Source organism: Rutidosis leptorrhynchoides, chromosome 5 (assembly GCF_046630445.1).
Source record: "Rutidosis leptorrhynchoides isolate AG116_Rl617_1_P2 chromosome 5, CSIRO_AGI_Rlap_v1, whole genome shotgun sequence".
NCBI lineage: Eukaryota > Viridiplantae > Streptophyta > Magnoliopsida > Asterales > Asteraceae > Rutidosis > Rutidosis leptorrhynchoides.
In genome coordinates this window covers 437079441-437107351 of record NC_092337.1, presented here as the reverse complement: position 1 = coordinate 437107351, position 27911 = coordinate 437079441, and the positions used below count along the sequence as shown (strand labels likewise).

At 36.0% G+C, this 27911-nt stretch overlaps 1 protein-coding gene across 1 annotated transcript; it reads right to left on the bottom strand.

The window, feature by feature from the left end:
- Positions 1–12: 12 nt before the first annotated feature.
- On the bottom strand, positions 13–27412 carry LOC139846640 (uncharacterized). The gene is made up of 63 exons (XM_071836128.1): positions 27260–27412; positions 26495–26598; positions 26257–26391; positions 26134–26184; positions 25642–25736; positions 25069–25186; positions 24435–24536; positions 24170–24355; positions 23912–24072; positions 23609–23779; positions 22820–22906; positions 22395–22719; positions 22192–22296; positions 22010–22105; positions 21569–21636; positions 21005–21125; positions 20736–20933; positions 20453–20656; positions 20242–20351; positions 19958–20054; positions 19754–19852; positions 19088–19252; positions 18933–19007; positions 17894–18364; positions 17171–17512; positions 16954–17085; positions 16136–16249; positions 15860–16044; positions 15656–15764; positions 15357–15500; positions 14982–15272; positions 14248–14895; positions 13975–14166; positions 13503–13606; positions 12561–12850; positions 12136–12220; positions 11715–12038; positions 11270–11629; positions 10686–11169; positions 10426–10589; positions 10177–10339; positions 9828–10094; positions 8912–9106; positions 8414–8456; positions 8066–8175; positions 7013–7975; positions 6855–6928; positions 6421–6769; positions 6237–6335; positions 5673–5828; positions 5253–5434; positions 4591–5112; positions 3935–4112; positions 3718–3854; positions 3415–3541; positions 2981–3202; positions 2530–2889; positions 1775–1933; positions 1397–1681; positions 1106–1321; positions 954–1006; positions 596–704; positions 13–491 (listed from the first exon to the last, which is right to left on the bottom strand). Exons 1-63 carry the CDS (start codon positions 27354–27356, stop codon positions 135–137), a joined length of 12735 nt encoding a protein of 4244 aa, XP_071692229.1. The 5' UTR covers positions 27357–27412; the 3' UTR covers positions 13–134.
- Positions 27413–27911: the final 499 nt, after the last annotated feature.

Sequence of the window (27911 nt, the reverse complement as noted above, 5' to 3'; positions counted from 1 at the left end):
CCAAAACTTAGCTGCAAATCCTTCAAACCACCCAGTAAAACGTATGTCCAAATATATCATAAATCAGGGACCAAAATTATTGTACAAGCTGTACATAATGAAACAGTAATATTGTTACAAAACTGTGACAGTCATCAATGACCCGATGTTGATGATGAAGCTTCTGAAAACTGAGACGAGTCCTCCATAACTCTCATAGGTTTCCACTCTGCATCTTCCCTAGGCTGTCGTAAGGCTACAAATTGAAGAGCTTGACTTCGTACTTGATAAATGCAACATGTCCAAGGGTACGAATCAGGAGCAGACCAAATCTGCTGATCTTCAAATGTTGTTTCCTCAGCAATTGTTTCAGAGATGCAGTAGGCAGTATCAGGTTCTGGCTCATTGAAACTGGCCACAGCAACACAACCAGCAGAAACATAACCTTCTGGAGGACGTGGTCGCCATATAGATACTGGTGTTGTATAATCTTCTGCACAATTTCTCCAAACCTACATGAATAATATATTTTCCTTAAACTAATGTTTGTAGTTCCATTTTAATACTGATAAGAGCATTTAACATGACTCAATTACAAATAATAATCAAATATTACCAAATCATAGCCCAATGGAACTGCAAAATGTCTGTATGTGTTCTGATATACTACAGCAACATTTGGGGAGTGGGTTCCAGTACGAGCTATATCACCAATTGAGATATACCTGGAAAATGCATTTGTAGGTACTTAGTATATTACATACATATATACTAGCATCTTTTATAGTGAAAAATTCAAAATATACTGAAACCGAACAGCTAAAATTGATCAATGGAAATCCCAACATGTGGAAAAACATGTTGGCCAAAACAAAATTATCACAAAAACCAGCTACTATTAGAATCCAGGTTTTTATTAGATATTTGAATAACAAAAACATCACTTGAATCAATCAATTGGAATGTAGAAATACCCGTCTGGACAGATTGGTCGCCAGATACTGCATATCATGCTATCTTCTACAACCTGAGAAAAAAATAGCAATGCATGCAAATGTGATCTGTGCAACAGATTGGCAAAATTAACTGAAAGAGTAGCAAAAAAAATTAAGGTTTAGATGGTTACATTCTTTTTGGACAAAGTGTGGTGCCCTTTCGATTCTTGTTCACTGGTCCAGACTTTTGTAAAGTTAACGATGTGTTTAACAGAGCTTTCTTTCTCAGATGTTGACCTGGGAGACAAGAAATCTCTGGACTTTAAGATGGATTTGTTTAGGCTACGAGAGTTTTTCCAATCAGACTCATTCCACGCGAAAGACACATTTTTTTGGCTAGAAGGTACCTGCAGATGAAGGATAACATGATCTGAGTTTTGGCAGAGTTTGACAAAGTTGACTGAGTTTGACCGATTACTTACCTTCAATACAAGGCTTTTCAAGCTAGACTGATGAGCTTTCCACATCTTACGAACTGCCAAACATATCCTAACAGCTTGGGGATCTCGTCCATCAGACTCTTCTTCGGTACTACACTTAATGACTCGAACAAAGCTCTCTGCTTTTTTGAATTTAATGAGATGAAGAATTAAATGAGACGGTTTTGGATTACCAGCTTTTGCCAACTCTAGTGCCATTAGATCATCCCATGGCACATCCCACATGATTTTACATGGTCTTTTATCCATTTTTTCAGGAGCCAGACACTGACAATGTAGAATAAATACAAACCATGTTAGTTTTACTGTGTTTTAAATATAGGTTAGATGAGAAACTGGAATAAAATAGGATACCAGTACCTGAAGCAACATGACTCTTTTGCTAGTTACTAACACGATCCTGTGATATGGGACGATGAAATGATCTTCGTATAGATCAGACCATGCATACTTTGAAGGTTCCTTGAATATGTCGGTACAACCAAATCGACGACTGGCTTCCGCTAGGTAAAGTATCATCTGAAAATAAGAAACTATATATGATTTTCATGGAAATATGCTTGCATAGTGGTAATGAAGGTGCCATACTCTTCAGGCAAACTTCAATTGAAAATAAGCAGATGCATTTTGATTTTGATTATTGGCCATCAGTAGTTTGAGATGTAATTTAAACAGAGATTAATTTACAATTGATATCCATATCCATATAAATGTGAAAAGGTAGTGGTCAAAATGAAATGTATGTAGCCTTCAAATCAGGTGCCCTACTCGTTAGGAAAACTTCAATTGTAAATGAGCAGATGCATTTTGATTTTTGATTATTGTGCATCAGCAGTTTGAGATGCAATTTAAACAGAGAATAATTTACTGTTAATATCCATATAAATGTAAAAAGGTAGTGATCAAAATGATATGTATGAAAGAAGCCTTCAAATCACATAGATGTCACATGAATCAGCAATCAATTGTTTAGTAGTCAGCATAGAAAATGGACTTCCCGAGTAATAAGTCTTAACAGACAAGTGCAACTTTACCCAAGAAACTCTTATAATCAATTTAACAAAAAATTAATTTGCATAGTTTCAACAATTGTTACTAATCATTAAAATATATACCTGGCCAACAGCTTCGGTCTCAGAATATTCTCTAAGGACATTGTCTGCACGAATAGCTCGTGGATTTCTAACCCTTTGAATGATGGTCTTGTTGTTAATAACCTCTAAGCACCTTGAAAAACTTGCACCAATTCCATCGACAGTCAACGAGAAGAAATCCAGTGCACCACTTACAGGTTGTACAACAAATCCTAAACAGGCCCTTCCAAGCCCATGAGCAAGCCCAATAAGCCCATTCTGTCTGGCACTTTCAACAGGTTTCCTCAAAACACCAGACACCCCGAAAGCAACACCTTGTGCAAGAGCTTCTGTACCTTGTAAAAACCCATCTCCAACCCCAGTTATCCTTCTTGACCATACCTGACCCCATTATTCATTCAGTAACTGTAATATAATTTACCTTATCATGACAAGCATAACATAACATAACATAAACAATAGACGTTCAAACCTGCTTTGAACGCAGTTGAAGAAACTGTCCATCTGTCGACAGCTCAGCAAATCCTTTACTTAAAGAAGCCAACGTGGAGCTTGTCATACCCAACACATCAACCGAGAAAAGTAAATGTAAAGGATTGTGAATGAGATCTCTCCATACGCGGTTACTGATGGCAGGAACAACCGAACTTTTTCTCATATATCTGTCTTTGCGCATTACTTTCCGTAGGTGGATCTGGAGAATAGACACCTTTTATCAATGTCACCAGTATTTATGTATAATGTTTAGCACAATTTTGTCAGACTAAGGCCTGAATAAACGGGACAGGTTTCATACCAGTGTACACCCCTAAACAACAGTTGGTTGATATATTATGCAGTTTGGATTATCGAATAATGCCACTAGTATACAGAGTGAATCAATCTGTTAAAGTTAAATTTAGGAACCTGAAGTTTAAATGCATTTCCTACTGCTGATAGTATAGGGCTCCATACACCTAGAGCTCCATGAGGTCTTTGAGCAGGTGCAGTCTCCAATGATAACTTTAGCCTAACTTCTGAAACATCTATCAGACTACAAAAAGTAACAAAATTTGTGTCACTGTTTGATTTGCCGAACTAATCTGCCACTGTTAAATTGCATAGAAGTTTTTTCCATTATAACATCCAAGAGCAATACATCTTAATAATACTAACTATTGAACTATATGCATAGAATCAAGAATAACATAGAAGGGAATTTGTTGTTACTTGACACGTATTTCTGGATCAACTTGTGCCACACTTGAACTTTGGGGGATGGTATTAAGTTGAAGATTCTTGAAGAACTCTACCGAAGCCCAGATTATTGGTTCATGAATACTCAATCTCCAAATTTTATCAGTTACCTACAATATGATCAACAATTCTTAACTACCATTTGAACTAGCTTCAAGCATTTCAAAGAAAAAAAAAAAAAAATCATTACCCGTATGTAAACGTATGGGTAGACCTGGATACCATCAGAGTTCTCATTACTTATTGTGATAGTCATTTTGAAAACTGGGTGATTCATATCAGAGGCTTCTTCAGGTGCCAAAAGTACAGGCATCAATGTCAAAGGAAGCTGGTTGTCAAGCTGCAAATGACCTAGTATCAGCTTGAACCTGCCATTTTTTAACAAAACATAAGTTTAAGTGCAAGTATAATATGAATATGAATAATGAATTATTCCATGACTAAAGATGGCAAGATAAGGTGATCGGACGAGACACATAACAGATCAAAATCAACTTGGGTTAAAACAAGTCAATGCATTAACTAACGCAGCAAACCATAGTCACATGGGCCAGGGTTCATTCCGTATAATTACTCATCACCCAAGAGTTTAAGACTAGAAGTTATTATATAATTACAACCAGAAGTTAACTTTTTTTCATAAAAATGATTTAAGGAGTTGTATGTATTTAATATAGATTTCAAAGATTTTCAATCCGTATAACAGATTTTCTCATTCCTCTATTAACTATTTGGCTCATTTGACCCCATTTGAGAGAGAACACAATTCCAATAGACCGATTCATAAGTGAACGGGTCAAGATTTCCTTCTACGGTCTAGATTAGATTGCAAGAGGAAACACTAACCTGTTTGTGGTCCCACTATCGTAGCCCGTTGAGTAAGATACAAACACCCGTTCCAGGTACAAATAACAAAGCTCTTTTGGTCTATGATCCACAAGTGAAACTCCAACAACTCCCAATTCAACTATAATCTCCATAGGAGATACATTAACCTGTTCTGTACTTGGCATATTCGCACTCCTCCAATTCTCAAACGAAGCTAAAGATCTACCAAGTGTATCAGAAAGCGATCCTGTTGTCTTGTCATCCACAAACCTAGCAATTCTGATATTACCCATTTCTACAACATGGAAGAATAACCCTAAACCTTCACCACATTCTACACAAACTCCTGACCTATCCATTTCTAGTTTACACACAGAAACCTGATTATTGCTGTGTACTTCGGTATCTATACATTTTTCACCATATGGGTTGACCCATGAAAATTTGATACTCGAACGAGGATCCAATTGAATCCAAGCATCATCACTGAAACCAGACTGGCGAATTCTTAATACTGTGCTTGCTGTTCTGTTTTCAATCCTGTCAAAAGAATTTCACATGTAAGCAGAGTTGGGATAAATCAATGGTGGCATGACTATTGTAGCTGCTGATGAACAAAAATATCTTTGCAGGCCTGAATTGCTGAAGTTAATTGATATGAAGATTCATGTTAGTTTTACCTAATAGGCCCATCTTTTGGCCCACGACGGAATACAACAATGAAACGTGACCCCTCTTCATAACCTCGGATTTCGGTCCTCAAAATATCTTGAGTACCATCTTCCTTTTTTAGAACCAGAAATATAGTGTCCTCCCTCTCAATTTGAACAGGATATGACCATTCTGTATCTTCGGCACGGATCTACAATATATATGTCCAGTAAAGAATGAATTAACATGAAAAATTTAATGAGATTGCAAATTGAGGAATCAATATGGATTCATTCCATGAACTTGTGTGAAAGAAATTGTAAAATGATCATCGTTTGATATGATTGGATCATATGACAAGGACACGAGATAAATTGGTGTATCAATTATAGTTCATTGTATATCAACATCTGCATTATGAAATACGCACAGATAGGGTCTCTACTCACCTGTAGTTTACTAGGTTCATCAGTCTCACGATAAACGAAGGAGACTCGTACATCAGTTGCACGCAACAACTTTGGCGGATCTTCACTGCTCAACTTCACATATATGTCTCGACCAAGTCTATTGGTAAATGTCATAAATGGATGTACAGCAATTACCTAAGGTGGATAAAAAGAAAGTTAGTTCAGAACAAAATATAGAGGTGGCAAGACCCACAATTTGTGAAACAGGAAAAACAGGTTGGGATGACCTGCAAACAATTTTCGTTTTTTCTTTATTTATAATTTCTAATAAACTTTGTTATAAATAAATGATGAGTGTGTAAACTAAGATTGCAAAAAGATAGATTTACAAAAGAAATTTTAATCTTTATACCAGTGACTTGGGACTTTGTAAGTTGAAAATAATATTTACATGACTTCAAACATGTTTCAAACATTTTCCTATTTTAGCTACAAATTTGATTTGATCCATTTGAGATAAAACACAACCCAAATCAACCCCTTCACAGATAAAAGGATCCACATATGCCATGTTTAATACAAACCACCGAACAATTTAATAACCTTTGTTGGAACCGATTGATAGGAGGTTGGTTTAGAAGATACAAACAGAAGCATGCAATTCTTGTCGGCATCATATGCAGAAACACCCAGCGAACCATCCTAACAATATCACAGAAGAATATTTTTCATAGAATTTATAAAAGAAAAGAAAAAAAACTGTTAAGTGGAGAACAATTGTTATTACCATATCACCAAGTGCAGAAAGATCTCTTACATCCCCAAAATGATCATGTCCATCATCACTAATAGAAGCCGACATGCCTAATAACTTAAAATTCAGAGCTGAAGCTATTGTATATCCTTCATGAAATTCCTCCTCAGTGATCTCCTCTATGATCACTTCATTAGCCTTTTTTGACTTGAAAGGGAGAGAAACTTTCGGTTTGACTTTTTTTGCTGACATATCTACAAGCCTAATGGTAAGTGGAGGACATCGAGCAATTGTCAACCAATATGGAGAATAGACCCTCAGATGTTTTGGTGCCAAAGGCCTGTCATTTTCAAAGTTCTGCTCAAGAACTACTTGAACAACCCTACACATACCAACAGCATAGGCAAATGAGATAATGAAAAAAAACACAAGGTACAAAAAAAAATGAAGAAATATATATATTTCACCTCCCAGAAACTGAACTTCTTAAACCTAATGTTTTTGCGGTATCAAGAGAAGGGTGAGATATAAGCACAGCCTCCTACAAACGACAACATAGTACACGAATTTATAGACATATAAACATAATAAGCAAATTAGAGAAAAAAGTAATGTAAGATCTTACATGTATTGGCAGCCACCCGTGTTGCGGTAGCAGAGAGAAGTATAGGGGGTTTCTAATATCAGCATTCAGGACCTTTATAGTTTCCCCGGGAGTAAATACACCTCTAGAGCATGCAACAAAATGACCACTTGTTTGCATTTCAAGAACAGAAAATTCAGCTGACAAAGGAAGATAATTGGTAACAGATAGAGGGGATTTCACCACAATATTCCAATCCTGAATGGGATTGGAACAAATGTCCTTGGAGATCTCAGATGCTTGAATATCCAAACAGAACCACATTCCATGTGACCTACTTGATGATGATGTTCCACTTATCTCGGAGCAGCATAAAAGTGCCTCAGACTCTTCTAGACTTGAAACATGTATACCTGAAGTTTGTTGGGACCTATCAACATTTTCTGATAAAACATGCTTATCCTTAACTGAACTCCATGAATATTCTGTATCATCATCATTCAGAGCAGAAGGTCTCAACTGCAAAGTATATTTCTGGAGAAGTCCAAAAAGAGGGAGTGGAAGACTTTCTCCAGGTTTCAATTCTCCAATATAGACTCGTTTTTGTACATCATTTGTCTTTATTTCACTACTTTGGGTAGCATTTTCAGATGTATCTAGGCTTTCGTCAGAAGAATCTAATTTGAGGGACAATTCAAGAACTAAGTCAGTGTTGTTGGAAACTGAAACCAAGGACCTGATATTAACATATCTGTTGCCATCCTCCACAATGACTTCGCTTGCAACAACAACACTGCCTAATGGCCAGCAGGCAGCATGTGCAACGTAATTTAGTCTCACTGTTGTCCAGGGTCCTCCTTTTGTAGGACTTATTTGTATGTAACCAGAATTTCGTTCCCCAATGAAGCCTTTTTCCTTGTTTGGTAATACTGATCGTGGTGAAAGAATCACAGCACACTCTATTCTTCCAGCTGTGGTTTTGGACATGTGTTCTTGAGTTGTCTTCTGCAATATGAAGATTAAACAAACAGACTTAAATGGAGTCATTCAGTTGGAATATAGATATTCAAGAGAAATTGATAAGAAGAGTCGCACGGTAGAGTCTGCCGGTGACAACTCAAGCCACTTATATAAACTCCCTTCTGAATCATCATGTGTTCCTTGTAGCTCTTTTAAAGAAGCAGAAAAGTACCCAACAGGAACACCTATAAGAAAATTAACGGTAATTGTTGAAACATTAATATGAACAGGTGTACTCTTCATGTAACTTGCAAGTGAATGATGAACATCCTATATCAAAAACTAACGAGGAAAAATCTGATGCATAGGAGTGCAAATCAATACTGATGGTATTTCAACAAAGAGATATCTGGTTCTTTTTTATGATCAACAGAAATTGTATGAACGACTTTCCAAAAGAGTAATGGTTAAACATATGTGTACCTTTCCCCATGTCACTTGCTACGAACTCCAGCAGATAATCATCCTGAATACAGTAGATATATTATTGTAAGTAGAGAACCTTAAACATCTATATGAGTGAAATAAATAATGACAACGACCCCCCAAAGATGAAGAATATTTATGGGGTTGGTACACCTCAGCGAAAATTAGAACTCAGAATTCCTCCTAAAGCAAAGTTCAATAAACCATTAACATATACACATCATACAAACTATGACTAACATACGGACCTGGATTTCGTACCAAATTTAAAAACCTGCTTAAGCAGACAATCTAAAGTGTTCAGTGAAAAGATAAGCTGGTCAACAATCTCTAATTATTTAAACTGAACTTGGGTGACTTTCTAAAAAGCCTAGCTGTTCATATGTGTTCTCTTAATGCAATGTACATGCTATATTCCATCTTGGCTTTGTTGTAAACTTTTTTCTGTTAAGATAGAACATAATGTGGTAAAAGTCTCTTGGGTCAATGACTAACCATTGGATCTGCTTTAAAGAAGAAAATTTCATTCCACGTGACTAGTTCCAGATTAGAGGATTCATCACTTTTGGAGCTAGCACCACACGTACGTGCACTTTGTCGACCAAGAAGCATGCCACTGGAACTTTGACCAGGAGTTAGACAGACAGCAATGCCATACTGGTGAGAACCCAGTCCTTCTACTTTAGGAAACTGCAAAGACAGATCACAAAAAATCATTATGGAAAATAATAATAAACGTGGACCCTGAAATATGCACGAAGAAATCATCTAACAATATTCAAGAAGTTCACTTGAACAGCTGCCAAAAACGCACACAAACCATGAACAATTCACAATACGTGTACACTTTATAGGTATAAATACTTTGATTTAGTATGTACCTTGCATGGAACTTGAATTAAAAAGAGAATTTGATAAAGATTATATTCAAAAGAACAAAACAGATTACTAAGCAACTCATCATAACCAGTCAATACATTTTTTTAAACGAACATGAAAAAACAGTCCTCACTCATATCTCAATGGCATAGTTTGAGCTTTATCTCTGTAGATTACATGTTCAAAAGCAGAATACTTTACATCTTATTGAATATGAATAACACTAGAAAAGATGCACAACTTTAGAAATGTACAACTCTTACACTTATAGATGAAAACATAAAAGTTGAGAAATGCCCTTTTGTAATATTAATATATGTGATATGTGATGTGATTAAAAGTAGAACAGAAAATTTGAAACATTTTTCGAAAGTGGACCACATTTGTGGGACAATCTGATTCAGAAAGGAAGACAACTTATTTGAGACGGAGGGATTATACATTAGGGCACGTTACAGTTCATGTCAGGTACCTAATGAAAGAATCCAGTACCGTAAGTTAAAGCTATTGATAAACCCGACTATGGACACACCTGTGCTTGTGAAATAATGACTGTCACCATTGCTCGGTGTTTCTTAAAGAGATTTCCTTTCAAGTGAGATTCTAACATGTTCTTTGAAACACGCACTTTCAAAGGCTTCTTTTCTCCAGATGGCATTTTGATTACATGCGGAAGACCCCTGATTTCAGTAGCTCTAACATAAATATCCTGCCCAAGTTTATTTTGAGGGATTACAAAATAATTTTTCCTATGATGAACATCAATGATAGGTGCTCCGCCAGATGGAGAGATCGCCTCCTGTAAAAAAGACCAAATAAATGTAAGGATCACACACAAATCCAGATAAACTAGAAATAAGTAGCAAGGGAATTAGATGTACGCTGACACTTGAGGGTTCATGAACTTGGCTAAGATTATTCCAGCTTGCATAAGCTTGAATAAGCATATTAGCATTGGACACTGTTATATTAAGGTTAAGATCCCTAGTAGATGTCAATCGTAACTGAGATGCAGCACTTGGAGAATTCACATCGTATTGATACCTGTACATCACATCCACACATTAATACAATAAGAAAACACATATAGGGGAAGAGAAAAAAAAAACAAAAAACAAAAAAAAAACAACCTTAAGACAGCATCGACTGGTTCAACTAGAGGCTCCCAATCTTCAAGTTTATCATTATATGATCTGGCAGCCAACGAGAAGCTAATAGTGGAGTTCAAATAATCAGGCCTTTTATGCATACTAAAACCTACACTGCTCAAAGATACATTGAACAATGGCGTCATCTGCAATACAAAGTTTACAAACATGAGTTATTAGTACAATGAACGAATGGGCGATACTCTCTCTTAGGGCTCAACAATGAAAAAAAAGGTTCATACCAGGCCACCATAGTCATCAAAAAGTGCAGCAGAAAATGTTCTAATTTCTGCATCAATAACTGTATCATCTGATCCACTTGGCGTGTCTGAATCAACAAGCTTTACAGCAAACCTTTTGGGAGGTTTCTTAAATCCACTGCGGACCATAAACGTTCCAAGCTCACTACCAACTCCCCATAAACTAAACGATTCTTTGGTGAACCGTACATCAGAGGTATCCCATATGCTCTCCTCCAAAAAATCATCACCAGTCACCATATCACTTCGCATGCATCTCAACGAGTCAAAGTCAGATTGCTTTGGGGTACCCTTAAAAGCTACACATCCCAAAGATACATAGCCAGGGGGAGCCTGTGGTAAATAAAAACCTATACTTTCAGTTCCTCTATGTTTCTTTATTTGGCCAACATCTTGAAAGCCAATAGGAGCTTTAAATGGCTCATCTTCATCAGGAAGAACTATGCATGTGTTTGGAGGCTCGTAGCTGTAATAATCAAAATGCAGTACAAGTCAAGAACAACATGAATGAGAGAGCATACGTTGATATACAGTAAAAAGGAGGCAGTGAAAACAGTATGACATACCCTCTAACAGCAATATCACCAAAATACACCATCCCTTGTGGAAGTATAGGACGCCATATGGACAGTTTCTTTCTTGATTTTGAGCCTTGATTCCACCATACCAAATGAAAACTAGCAACAGCTTGAAAACGCCTACCAGAATTTGCATTTGATGACCGATCTGGTTGAATACTATCATGATCCGATGGATGTGCTTGAATGTCTGAACTCTTCAGTGTCTTTGAAGATGGTCCACGGAAACCAAAAAGTATATGGCGTAATTCATAGGCTCTACCAATAACATTTAATGTCCCAGGTTCTGCTGGAAGAAAAGTACCAAGAGAATTATCCACGCGCCAAAATGCCAATCCAGAAGTGCTTCTGTAAATTAAAAAGAGAAGGTTATAAAACAATACAATCGGGAGGATATGTTAGGCAAGAGTATTAAGTTAAGCACTTGACATACTTAGTATCAGAGCTTATTGTGATACAGTCCCTAAGTGCACATGAAGATAGCAAAGAGGTATGTAAGCAGAATGCAGAAGAAAGTGAAGGCTTTGTTCTTCCAGGGGAAACCACACAACCCAAGGCAACATATCCTTTTGGTGCCTCGGGAAACCAAATGGAACAGATTTCTGACCCGTCTTCAGGAACAATGCTTGGTACAAACTCAAGGAGACTGTCACTTTGAGAATCCGATGGGGACCAAATCAGCTTGAAACCCTTGGGTTTCTTGATCTTTACATACCGCGTATTCACAGCAAGAACTCCCTTTGTTGGTGGCTTGTCACTGTGATGATGGAGCAAAAGATGACAAAACAGGACAGTAATTTTTTTTATAAAAATACAAAAGTAATAAAATAAAAGATGTTGAAAGAATCACAAACATTGCTGTCAAGTAGTCGCCAAGAATAGCAAAGCCAGGTGGTGCATGAGGTCTCCAGAATGCATATGTTTGGTTAGTCCGAGTATCTAGAGTAAATAAAAGTCAGATTTCTTACAAAAATATAACGAACTTCAACATGACAGCAGGCATAACTTACGGACACAGGAGAGCAAGACTCAGCATGTTAATGAATCACAAGTGCATGGAAAACTGAATTGATGCGCAAGTAGAGTAGTGTGTGTGTGTGTGTGTGCGCGCTAGCGTGCATGGTGGTGGGAAAGATAACAGGTCAAAATAGGTTTCTTGGAACAGGGCGTCATTAAAATGGGTCGAAACAGATGTGTCAGACTCAGTTAACAACTCTAACTAATATCAATTGATAAGAATGTGTGATGCTCTCAGAATCAATAAAAAAGTATAACATACTTTTGAATGTGCCAAGCTTGTCAAACTCAGAGCAGTCAACCGTCATTTTTCTGGATGACATTCTTAGGAACTTTAAAACATCCTCCTCGACTGCTATGAATAGTCGTAATGCACTGAACGAAAAATTCATAAAGATATCTGAAACTGCAACGTGAATGTTTGTCTTGCCAGAAGCATTTGAGAACTTGACAGAGGTATCAAAAGGCTCTAGAAGTCTGATCCCATTGCTCTCCATTGTTAAACCAAGAGCATTCGCACTCATTTCTACTGTATCACCCTTCAGCACTAGCCTACAGACAGCAGATAGATATGAAAGGTTTCATAACAGTAATCTTAATCTATAATATAATATGTAAATCTTAAAGCAAGTCAAAACCTTCAAGCTCAAGCTCATAAACATGAAATACACCTAATTAAACGATTTATACATAATCTCAAAATATCCAAATATGCCTCGCATAACCAAGATAAATAAATCGGGGACTCCTTTAAAAAAAATTATAAATTTAACTTGTATCGTTTGCTATTGAATGCTATTTTGAAGTGAGCCAGGTTTTGAACTCATCCTTCATCCCTCTACCACACACAGTAGCACATGAAAATCAAATGAAAAAATAGCATTTTTGTATTTAAATAGGAAGTAGATATTAAAAATCATTAGAACCTCCATGGAAAGTGACGCTCACTCTTCATGTCAGTTAGATAACACACAATCGTTTGAGGATAGATAAACAGAATAAGAAAAATTTAAGAACCATCAGGTTTAGTACATACATGATTGATAAAGAACAAAATGTAGAAGCATTTTGAAACTACCAACTGATAAGCAATAAGTGCCCTAGCTATATGCAATACTGGCATTGAAGCAAACCATACAAATACAAAATTAAGGCAGCTTGTGGAATTTAACCAATTATATGTACAAAGGATGGGAAGAGAGACCTGCAAAAGGCATCCAATCTTGCATGTAAAAACTTGTTAGAGAAGAGAGGAGACTCTCCAACATATCTTGATGAATTAAAGAAAGTGAGCTCGGGACTTATAATCTGCACAAAATAATGGTATAATATGTAAGAACTTGTCATTACAAAGTAAAAAGAAAAGAAACAATAAGAAAACACTTTGAGTCGTCACAGACGTATCACTACTCTTAATATCATCATGAAGATCATCACAAATTTTAATAAAAACATAACTGTGGTGTTTAGTTACTCCTACTACTATATAAATAATGACTTAGCCATTATATAAATCAACTATGCTAACACCAGAAAAGGTAATATAGGTTAAGTTCTGTAATCACATCTTCTAGTTTCCCGAAAAGTTTAAGGCCACAATTTAGTAACAACAAATAATAAAAATACCAAAAGTTACTTCTATTATAAAGAATGTAAGCTCAGAAACGTATTTTCACCTGCAACTCGATGGATGTTTCTGTGGGTCTGCTAACTGTATTGCTTTGAGTAGGTGAACTCGTGCCGGTTCCATTTTGAGCGATTTGCAAAGCACCTTCCTCTTCTTCTTCCAAGAAAACTTGATCATCTTCCAAAGCAGAGTAACTGCTATTAGACCCTAATGAAACACATAGATCCAGATATTGACCATTCTGCATCAACAATATAGCTTCATTAGTTCAAAAGAACATATCAAAGAAGATGAATCAAGCCAGCATCCAACACAAACATACCTTGATAGTGACATTTTTAAATTTCAATCTTTTTCCACAGCCAATACAAATGACAGTTTCTACAGTTGTTGAAGTTATCATTTGCCCTTCTCTGTCATGTAACAACAAAGTTTTACCTCTGCCATCATAAGTATAATGATCAAAATCTTCATGATCCACCACCAAAGGTCGCTGTGGAGAGAGCGTGAACACCTCATCACTTTGACTAAAAGTTTGTTTGTCAAGCACAAGCGCATCAACTACATGTGATGATTTCTCATCCTCGTCATTTGACAATATATCACGTACTGTAGGCACAAAAAACTCAGCAACTGCCATTAAAAAGTCAAGTGCAACAAGCAACTGTGGCCTCTGGATACATAAAGACAAGGATGTTGAATAGGGACTGATTTTAACATCGAGAATTAGCATTGTTGGAAGTCCTAATATCTCATTATATTTTACAACATCTGGTTTGACCATCTCATTATCCTCATTGACCACCTCATAATCTGGACTGTGTCTGATACTCTTGGGCTGTCTTACAGCTAGCCTAAGCTCTTCTTCTGTCCCCTCACGGTCATCATTTACAGTGAAACCCTTCAGGGTCGCAGATAAAAGACCTTCTCCCAGTGTACTAGCTTTGTAAAGCATCCATAGACCACTGACCTGAAACAATAAAAACGTCATATATTTCAATGTCCTTAACTGTGCAACATAAAGACATTTAAGAGATGGACATTTTCTAGGTTTACCTGAAGGGTTGCAAGAGATGCATCCCTAGCCATTCCATAATGAAGAGACATTTCAATTAGACCAACAACAACAGACACCTTCATAGAAATCCAAGTTTGTTCATTTTGAGCTTCATATTCATGAACCTCTGAACCTTGATGAACCAGAGGAACTATGACATCAGCAGAAGCTGACACAGCACTGTTGTTTAAAAGAGGAATGGGATTTGGAGTCTCCGAAAAGTTGGACAATGCACATTCTGATATGATATGATATTCTTTATTGGAGAGAGATGCTTTCAATTCCTCTATCTGAATCAGTCGGAAAAAAACAAATTATATAAAACTGGTTCCATCATTAATATCAAAAAGTCATAATAGATGCATTGTTAATACCTTTATTGCAACTTCTGTATTTGGAACTTGATGTAACAAATCACGAAGTGACCTTCTGATAGCAATGCAAACACCCTTCACATCGTGAATGATACTTTCACCTAATTCTGTTCCTGTGCCTACGTTTAAGTTTATGTCCTCAACCTACACAAATAGAAAATTTATGATCGGTAGAGAAAACATAATACATCACTCGGCTTCCATCCCAAAAACAGATGGAGAACAAGTCACTACAATTGAGACAACTTTAAGTTGCGAATGGAGACAAATATATAAATACACAAAGAAAAAAGTGTCACCTTTATGGTCATAATATCCAAATGAACAGCGGTTATATCTTTCTTAGTACCCCCAAACCACTGGAATGTGTTTTGGACAGTTATATGAACAATATCTAGCTTAAGATAGCTGCAAAAGCAAAACAAGGACATAATATATATTTGACATTAATCAGTAAGTTTATTGAATATATAAGGATCAACAATAAGTATTATAGATCTTACTCGAGGCTATCTGTTCTACGGGGCATTAGAATTATGGGCTTCCTCAATGAAAGGTCCAACTTTACAGCAGGTGAGCCTTCAATTTCACTGGTTTTAACCCATTTCTCTGAATTTGTTACTTGATCTTTCACTTTTACAACATCCGCTGGGTTATTAGGAACAAGGCCCATGAAATAACTAATTATCTGCAAATGCAAACATGATACTAACATATGTCATGGGGAAAAGAAGGGCAGATATTAAAGAAGATAAGAAAAAAGAATCAAGAATATTTACCTCCTGAATAAATCGATTCAAGTACACCAATCGTACTTCAGAAAGCTGTCCAATAAGGCTATAATCATACCCAGCATAGTCCTCATCATCGGCACTGTACGAGCTGAACACCAACTGAAGATTTTCACATATAAGAAGGTTGTGATTAGACATGAAACAATGTGCATGTGTCAAGTTGTTAAACAAAATGCAAAACAAAAACAAAACAAAAAAACAAACAAATAAAAAAAGTCAAAAATATAAAGATACATCATTAAGCTAATCTAAGAGCACAAAAGATACCAAGACAGATGAACACTACACTGTTATCAAAACTGATGTAAAATCTGATCAACACATCACTTTGCAGGCAGATAGCACAATATTCTCTCCGAAACCAAAAAAAAAAAAAAAAAAAAAAATATTTGTTAATGTATCTAACAGTTCAGTAACTATTCTTTTAAGACTATATAGAAGAAAAGTTCTCATGTTGCCGCCCATTACTACCCTAACAGACCTCACTTGATTTCATATATACAATATACCAAACCAGTTATCGACAAAAGTGACTGCTATATTAAAAACAACAAAACACTAGTAAAAGCTTGGTCTCAAGTCACAGGTGACATGCCTAACATGTGCGCATACAAATACTAAAGAAGTTATACCAAGTTATGAGGGCATGCATGCAAGGTTGCTTAATAATGTCTTGAAACCCTAGGGAATCTCTTCTTATTACTTTTGACGCTTATCTACCTGATGTATTAGTAAATGCAACCCTTGTTCTATTGAAGGTGAAATAAGAGTAAGAAATGAATAAGAAAACAAAGATGGATTACCTCCACAAACGAGCTACCGCCAGGATTTCTCATATCACAGGCCCAGAAATACATATGACTATTGTGAAGACTATCATCGCTTATTTTCAGGTTTCCAAGAGATGCCTTTATGCTAAAAGAAGATGGGAATACCTGAAAAAGACGCATCATATTGCACATATTATACTACTTTGTAAACATGCCATTTTGGATACATTATGTGAGAACTCGTATGAACCTTAATATCGGTTAGGAAATTATCTTGAGACATTGTTGCAAGCTTAGTCCCATCTTCTTTCATCAAAACAATTTGAGCACGAGCCATATTCAGTGTCAAGAAGAATACAACTCTGGATCTCCCCTTGCCCAACAAACCTCTAACTTTGGACTCATCAACCACAGATGACATATTAACTACTTCGATATCCCTCGAATTATCATTCACATTGGCCGTTGATGAACGGTCACTGAAAGATTCACAGTTGTCATCCTCAACATTGATAGCACCAACAAAATCCAATATTGCTACGATAATAGGCCTTCTACAATAAAACGACAAGGTTGCTAGAGTAACAGTCACCTGAATGTAGAAAAAACAACAAAGACAGCTTCAGTTCCAAGCATAATTTAAAAATAAAGAGACATAATTACTGATAGTCCCTGTGGTTTCACCCAAATTGGTGAAAAAATCCCTTGGGTTCTTTTGACCAAGATAGTCCCTGTGGTTTTCAAAATTTTGTTGAGATAGTCCTTTTGTTACTGAGATAATTTCAACAATTTGGTGAAACCACAAGGACTATCTCAGTACAAAAGGACTATCCAAACAATATTTTGAAAACCACAAGGACCAAGTAGATCAAATTAAAACCCTAGGGACTGTTTCAGCAATTTGGATGAAATCACAGGGACTATCTCAGTAATTATGTCCAAAAAAACCAACAAACTAGGAAAAACAACTCACACGTTTATCAACGTTGTCATACAAAACAGAGTTTGAGTCAATGAAAACTATTTGAGCTTTCACAAAACTATCTAATGTTTCAGTAACTTCCAACTTATTATCCCCAGCATGATTTGTTGCATCATCAGGTAGCAAACCAGCAACCCGGTTAAAACTGGGGGTCCTCAAAACTGATTTTTCTGATGGTAGAGAACTTGAGTACCCAAATTCATGTCCTGGACTTTCAACTGGATCATTTAGGCTATCTGGTGCCTCATAAAACTGATCGTCTGCTTCACTTGAATATTCGTTGCCACCATTAGTCTGATTTTCAATTGTACGGAACACGGAAGGAGCATCTGCATGATGAATAAATGAACGAGCCAAGTAACAAGGTTGAGGACTCCCTTTGCACGATACCAGGTCTTCAACTTCCAAAGCTTTCAGAACAGTTCCAATGAACATGTTGTTTTCTCTAATCGAAAGCTCAACCTGTTCAGAAACATCATCCAAATTATTCCACGCAATTGAGACCCATACTCTCAAATTTGTGTCAATTGGGTCAAGCTTTCGGGTCAACTGGGTCTTGAGAAAAATTAGGCAACCAAAACTTAAAAAAGGCCCAACGGATTTCCCTCCAACCTATTGGGTCCTATACAAAATATACACAAGTCAAGTGGGTACAATTCCTAAAGTTCAATAAGTATGGATAGGTCTAATGGGTATTGTGAATGGGTCAAATGTCGAGCATAAAGATTATAACAAGTTTCACCTGTCAAACGTAATCATAAATGTAAAAGTCAAATGTAAAAGTTTACACGTAAAACGTAATCATAAATGGAAAATTCGAACTTAAAAGTATATGACCCGTTTGGACCCATTTGACGTATGACCCGTTTCGATCCACTACCCAACCTGATCCATTTGGACCCACTTAAAATAAATATCCGGTTTGAACCATGACCCATTGACCCGTTACCCAAACCGACCCAACCAGGTATAATCCAAATGAGAAATTAAATCGATATAACATGAAAAACGGATTGAAAATTAATCTCACTCGACCACCAATTGCGCGCAATTCAAACAATCGAATCTCATCAGCCAGAAGCACCTTTATGTAATTACGATCCGTCTAAAGGAAATAAATTTATATTAAAAGAGACGTCACATTTACTGGGTGCTCAAGCAAATCCAAAATGATGTCACTTTTACCTGAGTACTATAGTTAAAACACAGTTTTAATTCGTCCAAGACACCAGTTACAAACAGTTTCTCTGCCTTTGAGACATCCTTCATATCAAACTTTTGAGCCTCTTCTATTTCTGAATCTTCTGACTCTGATGAAGTTTCCGAGAGACCAGTGATAGGAGCGGAACCCTGCATGGAAACATTTAAAGATCCTTTAGTATCTTAAGCTCAGATCTGTACAGACATCAGCAAGTGCAAAATCTAATCATGCATGTGCAAGGTGATGCTACAGTCGAACCCGGACTCTATAACCTGTAATGTTTAGGCCAATAGTATCAGTTATGTATTACTTACACAGAATGATAGTAGTTTTTTGCCAGTTATGTATACTTAATGTTTTAGGACATGGTTCAATGCTAAGAATGTAATGTTTCTAAAGCAATTGGCAAAGCTAGACACATAAATCCCAAAATGGTATACAAGCAGAACAAATATGTCAGCTTAGTATTGATTAATAAGGTGTCCCCTTACACATGTAACAACACATCCCTGATGCTTCATCCCCTATTCATAAAGTATTATCACCTCATTCAACATAAGAGAGAGAAAAGACCAAAAAGGTCAACTTTTAACTTACACAAGTTCAATCACACAAATAGATATCAAGCAATAGAGACGAAAAAAACTTACCGATGCCCGGTATATAGCCGCTTGCAACAACCGTTTCCAGTTTGTCTTTGATTCATCTGATTCACAATGTAATATCAGGGCATTTGCATCTTCCACAATCTACATAAAAAAATATAAAAATACAAACCATAATTTAAATATGTTCTACATAAACGGTATTTGTTTTGGTTTAAGCTAAATGTTTTTATACTAAAACTAAGAAACCTTGCTGGTAGATCGTTCTGTACGACAAACGGCCAACACATTTTCAACATCACCAACAGTTTCAGGTGGGATGGCATATACTTGTTTTCCAAGCAAGCTATACATATAACAGAAAGAACTTATATCAGCACACCAGTGTTTGAAAATCAGCTTATCATAACCCCAACATTAAAAGAATTAATAAATATACAATTGATTACAAAAGATCGCCACAATATAAGTATATAATCCCAACATTAGACATGGGGAAAGCATGAAATGCCCCAAAGTTAAGATATCTGTACCTGAACGATTGCTTGTATGACCTAGAGCCAGGAGCTTCAAGCACATAGAGGAATGGCCCCACCAAACAAAAATATCTACGCTGCCAAACAGCTTCCCTACTTCCCACACCCTGAGACAATATTAATGAATACATATATGATATACTGAACAAGTTTAAGAAATCAAGATGTTGTTTAAGTGAAAGTAAGGAAAATTCTCAAACCAAACAACCTTCCAACTAAGAACAGATAACCACCCCTCAAAATCAGCTAGATCCCAAGGGCGAACAAGATCTTCAGTATCAATATCCTCTCCCTGAAAGATCTTTGCAACTTGCATCAACCGATGATAACGCGCTGGGGAGAAATGAAACCCTAGAAAAGGAAGCCGAACTGCCAATCTTGTTGTGGGGAAAGTGGGGTCCTCTGATCGGATCTAAATGAAAAAAATCAAGCAATGTAAGTTAAATACAGTGAACATTTTTTGAACTTCGAACAAATCATCACATAAATACCTGTTGAAGCTTTAAAGTCACACCACACTGATCAATAACAGGCAAATAACTAATGATACTAGACTGCAAAGAGTTTTGAGCCCCTTTCAGAGAATGTTGACTCCAGTGATAATCTCCATCAACGAAAAAAGCAGATACATCGCTTAAAACCACGTCAAACTGAAAATAAATATCTTTTGAAACAGCCTCATTTTCATCCTGAAAGAATGCAAAAAGTTATCATTACAAGAACAATCGAGCTGATCATTGAAATATTAACATTGACATACCTGAGTACGAATTATCAAGTTTCCCAGATCAAGCAAGAGTTTGGTGGAATGACGATTGTCTGGGGAAAAATCAGTTGGAATGGTGATCTTGGGGGCAGCTATATCCAAGTCCAGGAAGAACCTAGCAGCAAGTTAATTAAAAAATATAACAATTTTACCACGCTAAATGAAAATTCATAATTTCCTAATACTATATAAACTAAAGGGAATGTTTTAGAACACTCAAAAATATACGTGGAACACTAGCTTACAAAATCATTGATAGCGTTTCATATCACAGCATAACAGTGCAAATGTGTGACATTTACTATTTACTATAACTATCACAAGAGAGATATGAGATGTGGATGACTATAGTGATACAGATGAGTGTATCAAAAGAAAATTTGGATTTGGATAACAATTATATAAAAAGGAGAAATAGACCTCAAAACACAAGTACAAACTTGGAAAGAAGATTTACAACATGTAAACAATTATAATCATATGCAATAACATTGCCCAAGAGTCTCGTAGGCAAGAGTTAGATAAATTTATTATTACAACATGAAGAAAGTCACACACCTTGCATGATCCTTCAGGGCTTTGTTTACTTGCTGCTGTGCAGAACGCTTAACCTCATCAATTGTAAGCTAAAAATAGAATGTAAATGTCAGGAATGTATAATGGAACTTATCAGCTTAAAACTCAGACAGAAAAACCTAGAACATATATATAATGGTATTATTACAAGCACTGATATCCTATGAAACATATTAGAAAACCCAACTATAAGTCTATAAGTAAACGATATCGGGGGAAAACTGCTTCTGCATATGGCTAGACCATTTATTGACACACAGAAGAGTAACATAAACAACACTAGAGACTTCACCTTACACAACTGAACTTAAATAGAAAACCAGTTTCAGCATAATCTAAAATTTATGGGTTATGCGTGTACGTGTGCACAAAGATGCATATCGTATGATTCTATATTATTCTACATTATTTTAGAAACCAAACCTGCACGGCTGCAGCTGTTTCCAAGGCTATCTTCTGGCTCACAGCAGCATTACTTTCAAAGAAGTTAACTATTTGATCAACAGGGTTCTTCAGATACTGAACAAAGCAGAAACATATTATCATCAACATCAATATATCATTTCAATCAAAAGAAATATACTCCAATTTAATTGAAAACTTACAGTCACGTAACATGGAGAGGCCTTAGCAACCATACTCCAGTCAACTTTAGTATTCAAGGGTTTATAGTGAAACACCCCAACTAAAGAATCATACGATGTCGCGCTCTGCATGAAAAGATAAACATATTCAGGAGTATAAATAAATAAATGCATTCATGTCTGATTATACATAGAAAGACAAAAGAGAATGAAAAGAACCAAACCTCTGCAAGAAGACCATCAGGAGATGACAACCGATAAGAACCTAATTTCATGTCAAAAATTTTTGCATCTTTGTAAAACTTCATCAAGCAATCAAGATTCTCACATGATAATTCAGCAACAAACTCATGATCTTCAGCAAGTCTGGAAGCATTATGCTTCATGCGAACCTCCAACAATGTATGAAGGACATCACCTCGGTCATCTTTATTCAACGACTGTTCACTGTTATCACCTTCTTTATACCCAATGATCTCATTCAATTGTTTCCAATCTTCATCAGTAAAGTTCCCAGGTTGATTTTTATCTTCAACAGATCCACTATTCCTGAAATCCCACAGTGGATTAATTAAAAATTAAAAATGAAATAAAATAAAAATAGGTTCGCCAGCTAAGCTTTAAGACGTAAATAGAGTGAAGGTCGTACCATCCCAATGACCACCATGATTTCTTTGTATTCTGCTTCTTCAAGTAATTATCGGTCGACTTCTCCACAAATTTGTGTGCTAGCATCCTGTTCAAGCAAATTTCGCTCATAATTCAAAGTACAACTTTAAGTATTTTATCAAATTGACATATCAGTTGGATAATGTCAATCGACATAAAAAATTTAAATGAAGTTCTCCAAACGAATTGAAATCTTTTACTTTTTCATTTTTTTTTTTTTACTTTGTCTTCTTAACTACTGTTTACTCTAAGCTTCATTTTTTTCCTTAAATTCCACACATTTAACAATTCCCTGTTCTAAGAGAAGTGGAAAATTAATAACTAGTCATTGATGTGGGAGTGTTTTGCAAAATTTATAAAAAAGAAATAAAAATAAAGCTTTAGTACAATTTAGTGATTTTTTATTACGTCCTGAACACAACTCTGTATGTATATGGTATCCATATATATGCTATCCCCAAATAATATTATTACAGACAAATACGTACAGCATGATGTGAATGAGACGTAATCATCTACTTTCAACACCCTGGTCAATATGATTAGTAACTGTCAAGGACATATTAAGCATAACATTTACTACCAAAGGTCCATTGGCCTAGCGGTATCGAGTGAACCCCTCCAACCAAAAGGTTGTGGGTTCAAGTCCAGTGGTGTACATATTTGTAAATATTCGTGTAAATTCCGTGTTGGGTGTGTGAGTTAGCCATTTAAAAAAAAAAAAAAAAAAACTAAAAAAAACATATATTTTTTTTAAATAAAAATATACCTCCATTGAACAATGAGTTCAATATCAAGTTCACGGTCTAGTTCCTCTATGTCTTTATCATCGTCAATAACTTCTCGACCAGGGTCGGCTTTTAGCAGTGAAGCGTACAAAGATATGTATCGTTTACGCAAGGTCGCATACTTCAAAACCTGCTCCCAAGACATTTTCCCACTGCAACCAGGCATATTATTACACAATGGTTAATTTCACATCAAACTTGCACTACAATGGTTAGTAAACGCATTCACCTGATTCAATATAAATATTTTGAAAGGCAAAGATACTATAGGAAGAAGTGAATACCTTGCCTTCTTCATCTGGTCTGAAACAACTTTGTAGGCATACTTCCACCACGATCTCGGATCAGATGTGACCGGGACGAGGGGCCGAAAATGCGCGTACTTTAATCGTTGATTGAAAGCAGAAAAATTATCAGCCAATTTCAGCACATCCCTGTAACCACTCTGCAATTTTGTAAAACAAATGCTAAATATAGAAGCACAAATCATCAGACATACTCGAAATGCCATGAAGTAACCAGTATACAACAAATTAGATAACCTTTGACAAAGAAATTGTCACATCATCCAAGCTCACTGTTGCTTTCTGTAAAGGTTGATCCCGATTAGGTAAATTCGCCCGCTGCTTTGAATAATTCGCACTTCCAGTAACAGGTTGCAGAATATATGTGTGATTTTGAGTAAGAGCACTGGCTGGTTTTCCATCCTTTGTGCCAAAACTGAAGATCTGAAGTGAATTTTAGTATAGTGAGATGAAGTAAAAGGTGAAATATCAAATCAGACAGGTTAATGTATACAAATAATACCTTATCCCATTCGTAAGGTTGCAAATCTTCCCAAGGTTTTGTAATGTGCCATGGACTAATATCAGAGTCCAAGTAGACAGCCAGCTTTTCAAGTTCTACAGACTGGAAACAGTTACGAGAAACAGTTACGACAACAGAACAAGTTAAACCACGATGGCAGGATAGGAATAGGGACTTATCATATGACTACAAGTTGTTTTTACTAATACAAATATAAGACCCTCACCACTTGGATAACAGAAACACAGTTAAAGACCAAAAATTCCAACTATAGCAAATAAAGAAAACTAAAAAAAAAAAAGACGTGACCCCCGATTACGAGTACTTCATACAAAGTAACATTACGTGGAATTAAAACTATATGACATTAGGCCTATTTACTTTCCACTTAATGATCTGTTTCTGTAGAGCTCTTAATTCGGTAAGTAAAATTGTTGTTTGAAAAATGGTCTGTTTGTTTGTAGGAGACATAGAATCAAACACTCCTTCCCATTAAGAGGCAAATGGAAACACGACCTGATACAGAAAAAAGTGAACAACCCCTAGATTGCTCCAAAAAAAAAATATTAAATATGCTTAGGGCTACAAATGTTAGTAGTCATGCATTGCAAAGCTTGTATTTAAAGAAAGAAACCTTTTGCAGGAGCTCTAACGCACCACCGGTGACAAAAGCTTCCTTTCCACTATCATCAACTGTCGAAGCTGATAATTTTTCCAAAGTAACACCAGCTGCAAATGGGTGGCCAGGATTACTGAAATACAAAAGATATTAGCTTGATGGGCTCTAGTTATTGAGTCAACAGCAAGCGTCGATTTATTGGCGACTTGACTGACTCTTAGAGCCTAAATTAAATTTCAGGCAGGATTTAAAACCCATGGAAATTTGATTTTACCATTTTCATGGCGTTTCAATTTTATTTTTTATTTTATTTTATTTTTTAAAAAACTTTTTCCTACTTATTGGCCGGAGGTCCACTCGGAAGCAATCTCTCTATCCGTCGAATAGAGAGAGGGATGATTTTCTCTACTTTTGAGAGTGTTTTCACTCTAGGTGGAGAAATGACTTGACTTTATTCTCGGATAGGGGAAGGATTGTCTACATCTCACCTCCCCATACACCACTTATCTGGTATTGGGTTTTGTTGTTGTTGTTGTAAAAGATATTAGCTTGGAGACACAAGTAACAAAGCAATAAAGAAGTTTATACCTTTCAAGGTCTTCGTATCTGATATGAATACTTGAGATTGATAGCTTTAGATTTCCAATTATTGTGTTGATGAAGGACCCCAGCCATGATTTATTCTGTAAGCGATAGAATTGAATGATATAAACTTGTGGTCAAAGCCGGCATATATTCTTTTTAACAGGTTAAAACTTCTCATGGAAAGGTTAATCATATATATTTTTTATAATTTTCATAAATCCTTATAAAAGGAGAAAGTAGAAGGTACTTTCAAGTCCAAGGCCTACAAAATGCTTGTAAGTTGTAACATAGGCATGAACAACAACAAAAAACAACTAAGCCACCACATTACTGATGGGAATGCTGCAACAAAGTAAAAAATGCGAAGTTTTGTATCATACTAAAAAAACAGTTTCATAAAATTGCTTGCGCACACAGTAAAAAACATTATTACTCCTCACAGTCAATTTAATCCCCAAGTATAAAAAGAAGTTATGTTTAATTATGATCACATACCATCTCTGTAGTCAGTATCTGCCTGCTCTCCAGTATCTTCATTTCCATGTCCTGTTCATATAAAAGAGGTTATATTGAGGATCTGTCAATCAGATTTCCTGGAACAGTATGCCAACAACTTACATGTATTCGGGACTTTTTAGTTTTTTGAACAGCATCTTCACTATACCCTTCAACTTGTGTCTCAGGTTCAGCTAACAAATATATACGATCTAGATATACTAAAACAGGTTCTTGACCAATCCTGCTCCAAGGAACCTGATGTATACATATACAATATCATAAAGTTGCTGATGTAAGAGTAAAAAAATGAATGAGCAGATATCACAAACCACAATTGAGACAAAACTTATCAGCCTACCTTTAGCTTCACTGAACCAAGAAACCCTGCCTTAACCTTTACAGGCAACTTCAGGGCATTAAGCGCCTCCGGCTTTAGTTGCATATTTGTCAGTTCTACATTACCTGTTACAAAATCAAACAACCGGAATTTCAAAAGAAACGTAACACAAAGGACATAAACACATACTTTGGATACTTCACCAAAAAAATACATAACATGAGTTTCATAATGGATCAACAGGGACTTCACATACATAGATCTTCACCAAATATATATAATGAAACTGGTATAGATATCAGTAATATACCCTAGAACCACTAAATAAACTTAGTGCATAGCTCAAAAGCACCGAGACATTCATTTGAAGGCTACTATCCTACACCGAAGTTAACAAGGCCTTATTAGCTTTATAAAACTGCAGTGGCAAATTCAGTATAGCATCAATCAATAAAATCACATTTCATGCTCCCATTCCATGCCCTAGGTCAGTATCTACACAACTAGTACCAGCAATAACAACTCAATCATCAATTCAACTCCAAAAACTAATACTCTTCCACAAAATATCAAACGATCATTCAACTGTAAACTCTTCACAAAACACAAACCCTAGACCGAGTGCACAAACGGTATATAAAACCCTAAGTAACCAATACACATAAATAATATCAACATAAACGTAACGGTAAACATAACGGAACTGTACGATTGCAATGATCATATTCATATTTAGTTATATTATTACAGAAATTTATTAAAAATAAAATAGAATGATGATTATACCTTGCCAGACGCTAATACTGAGAGCTTCTTTACTGAGTCCGCGGACATAGTTACCGAGATACCTCTGTAACAAATACGCGACCTGATCCTCTAACATATTAGATACAGAGTTTGAATATACTAATGATGATTTTGATTGTGATTACAGAAATTTAGGGGAGAAAGAAGGAATCCTGAAGGATTCGTTCGGTGCAAGTGAAGTATCGAAGCCTTGAAATGATAATAAAACAACGATAATAAAAGATTAATTGAAGAAGGACACGTCTGAATTGACGTCTCCAACGGAACTAGAACGTGCCATAAGGCTAGGAAGTAGGACAGGAGGATTTGAGAAAATTAATTTTGATTTGTTTGATATTTTTGGGAGATCACGTGGATGTCACGAGATTAGTCGACTGTCGACATATTTTTTGCTTTACAGCGTTTAAATATCTGAAGTCGGTTAGGTAGAGGCGTAACAGGGTTTGGCACTATGAGAACCCCGGTGTATTTTTTAATTTTTTTTTATTTGTATTTTGACAAAATAACATACGGATACGAAATCTACAAAAGGAAATTCAAACTTAACCATAACAAACGTCACACAAAAACTAACATAAATCAAAATCAAGTTCCAACCGATAGGGAGAAACACAAATAACAAAGAAAGTAA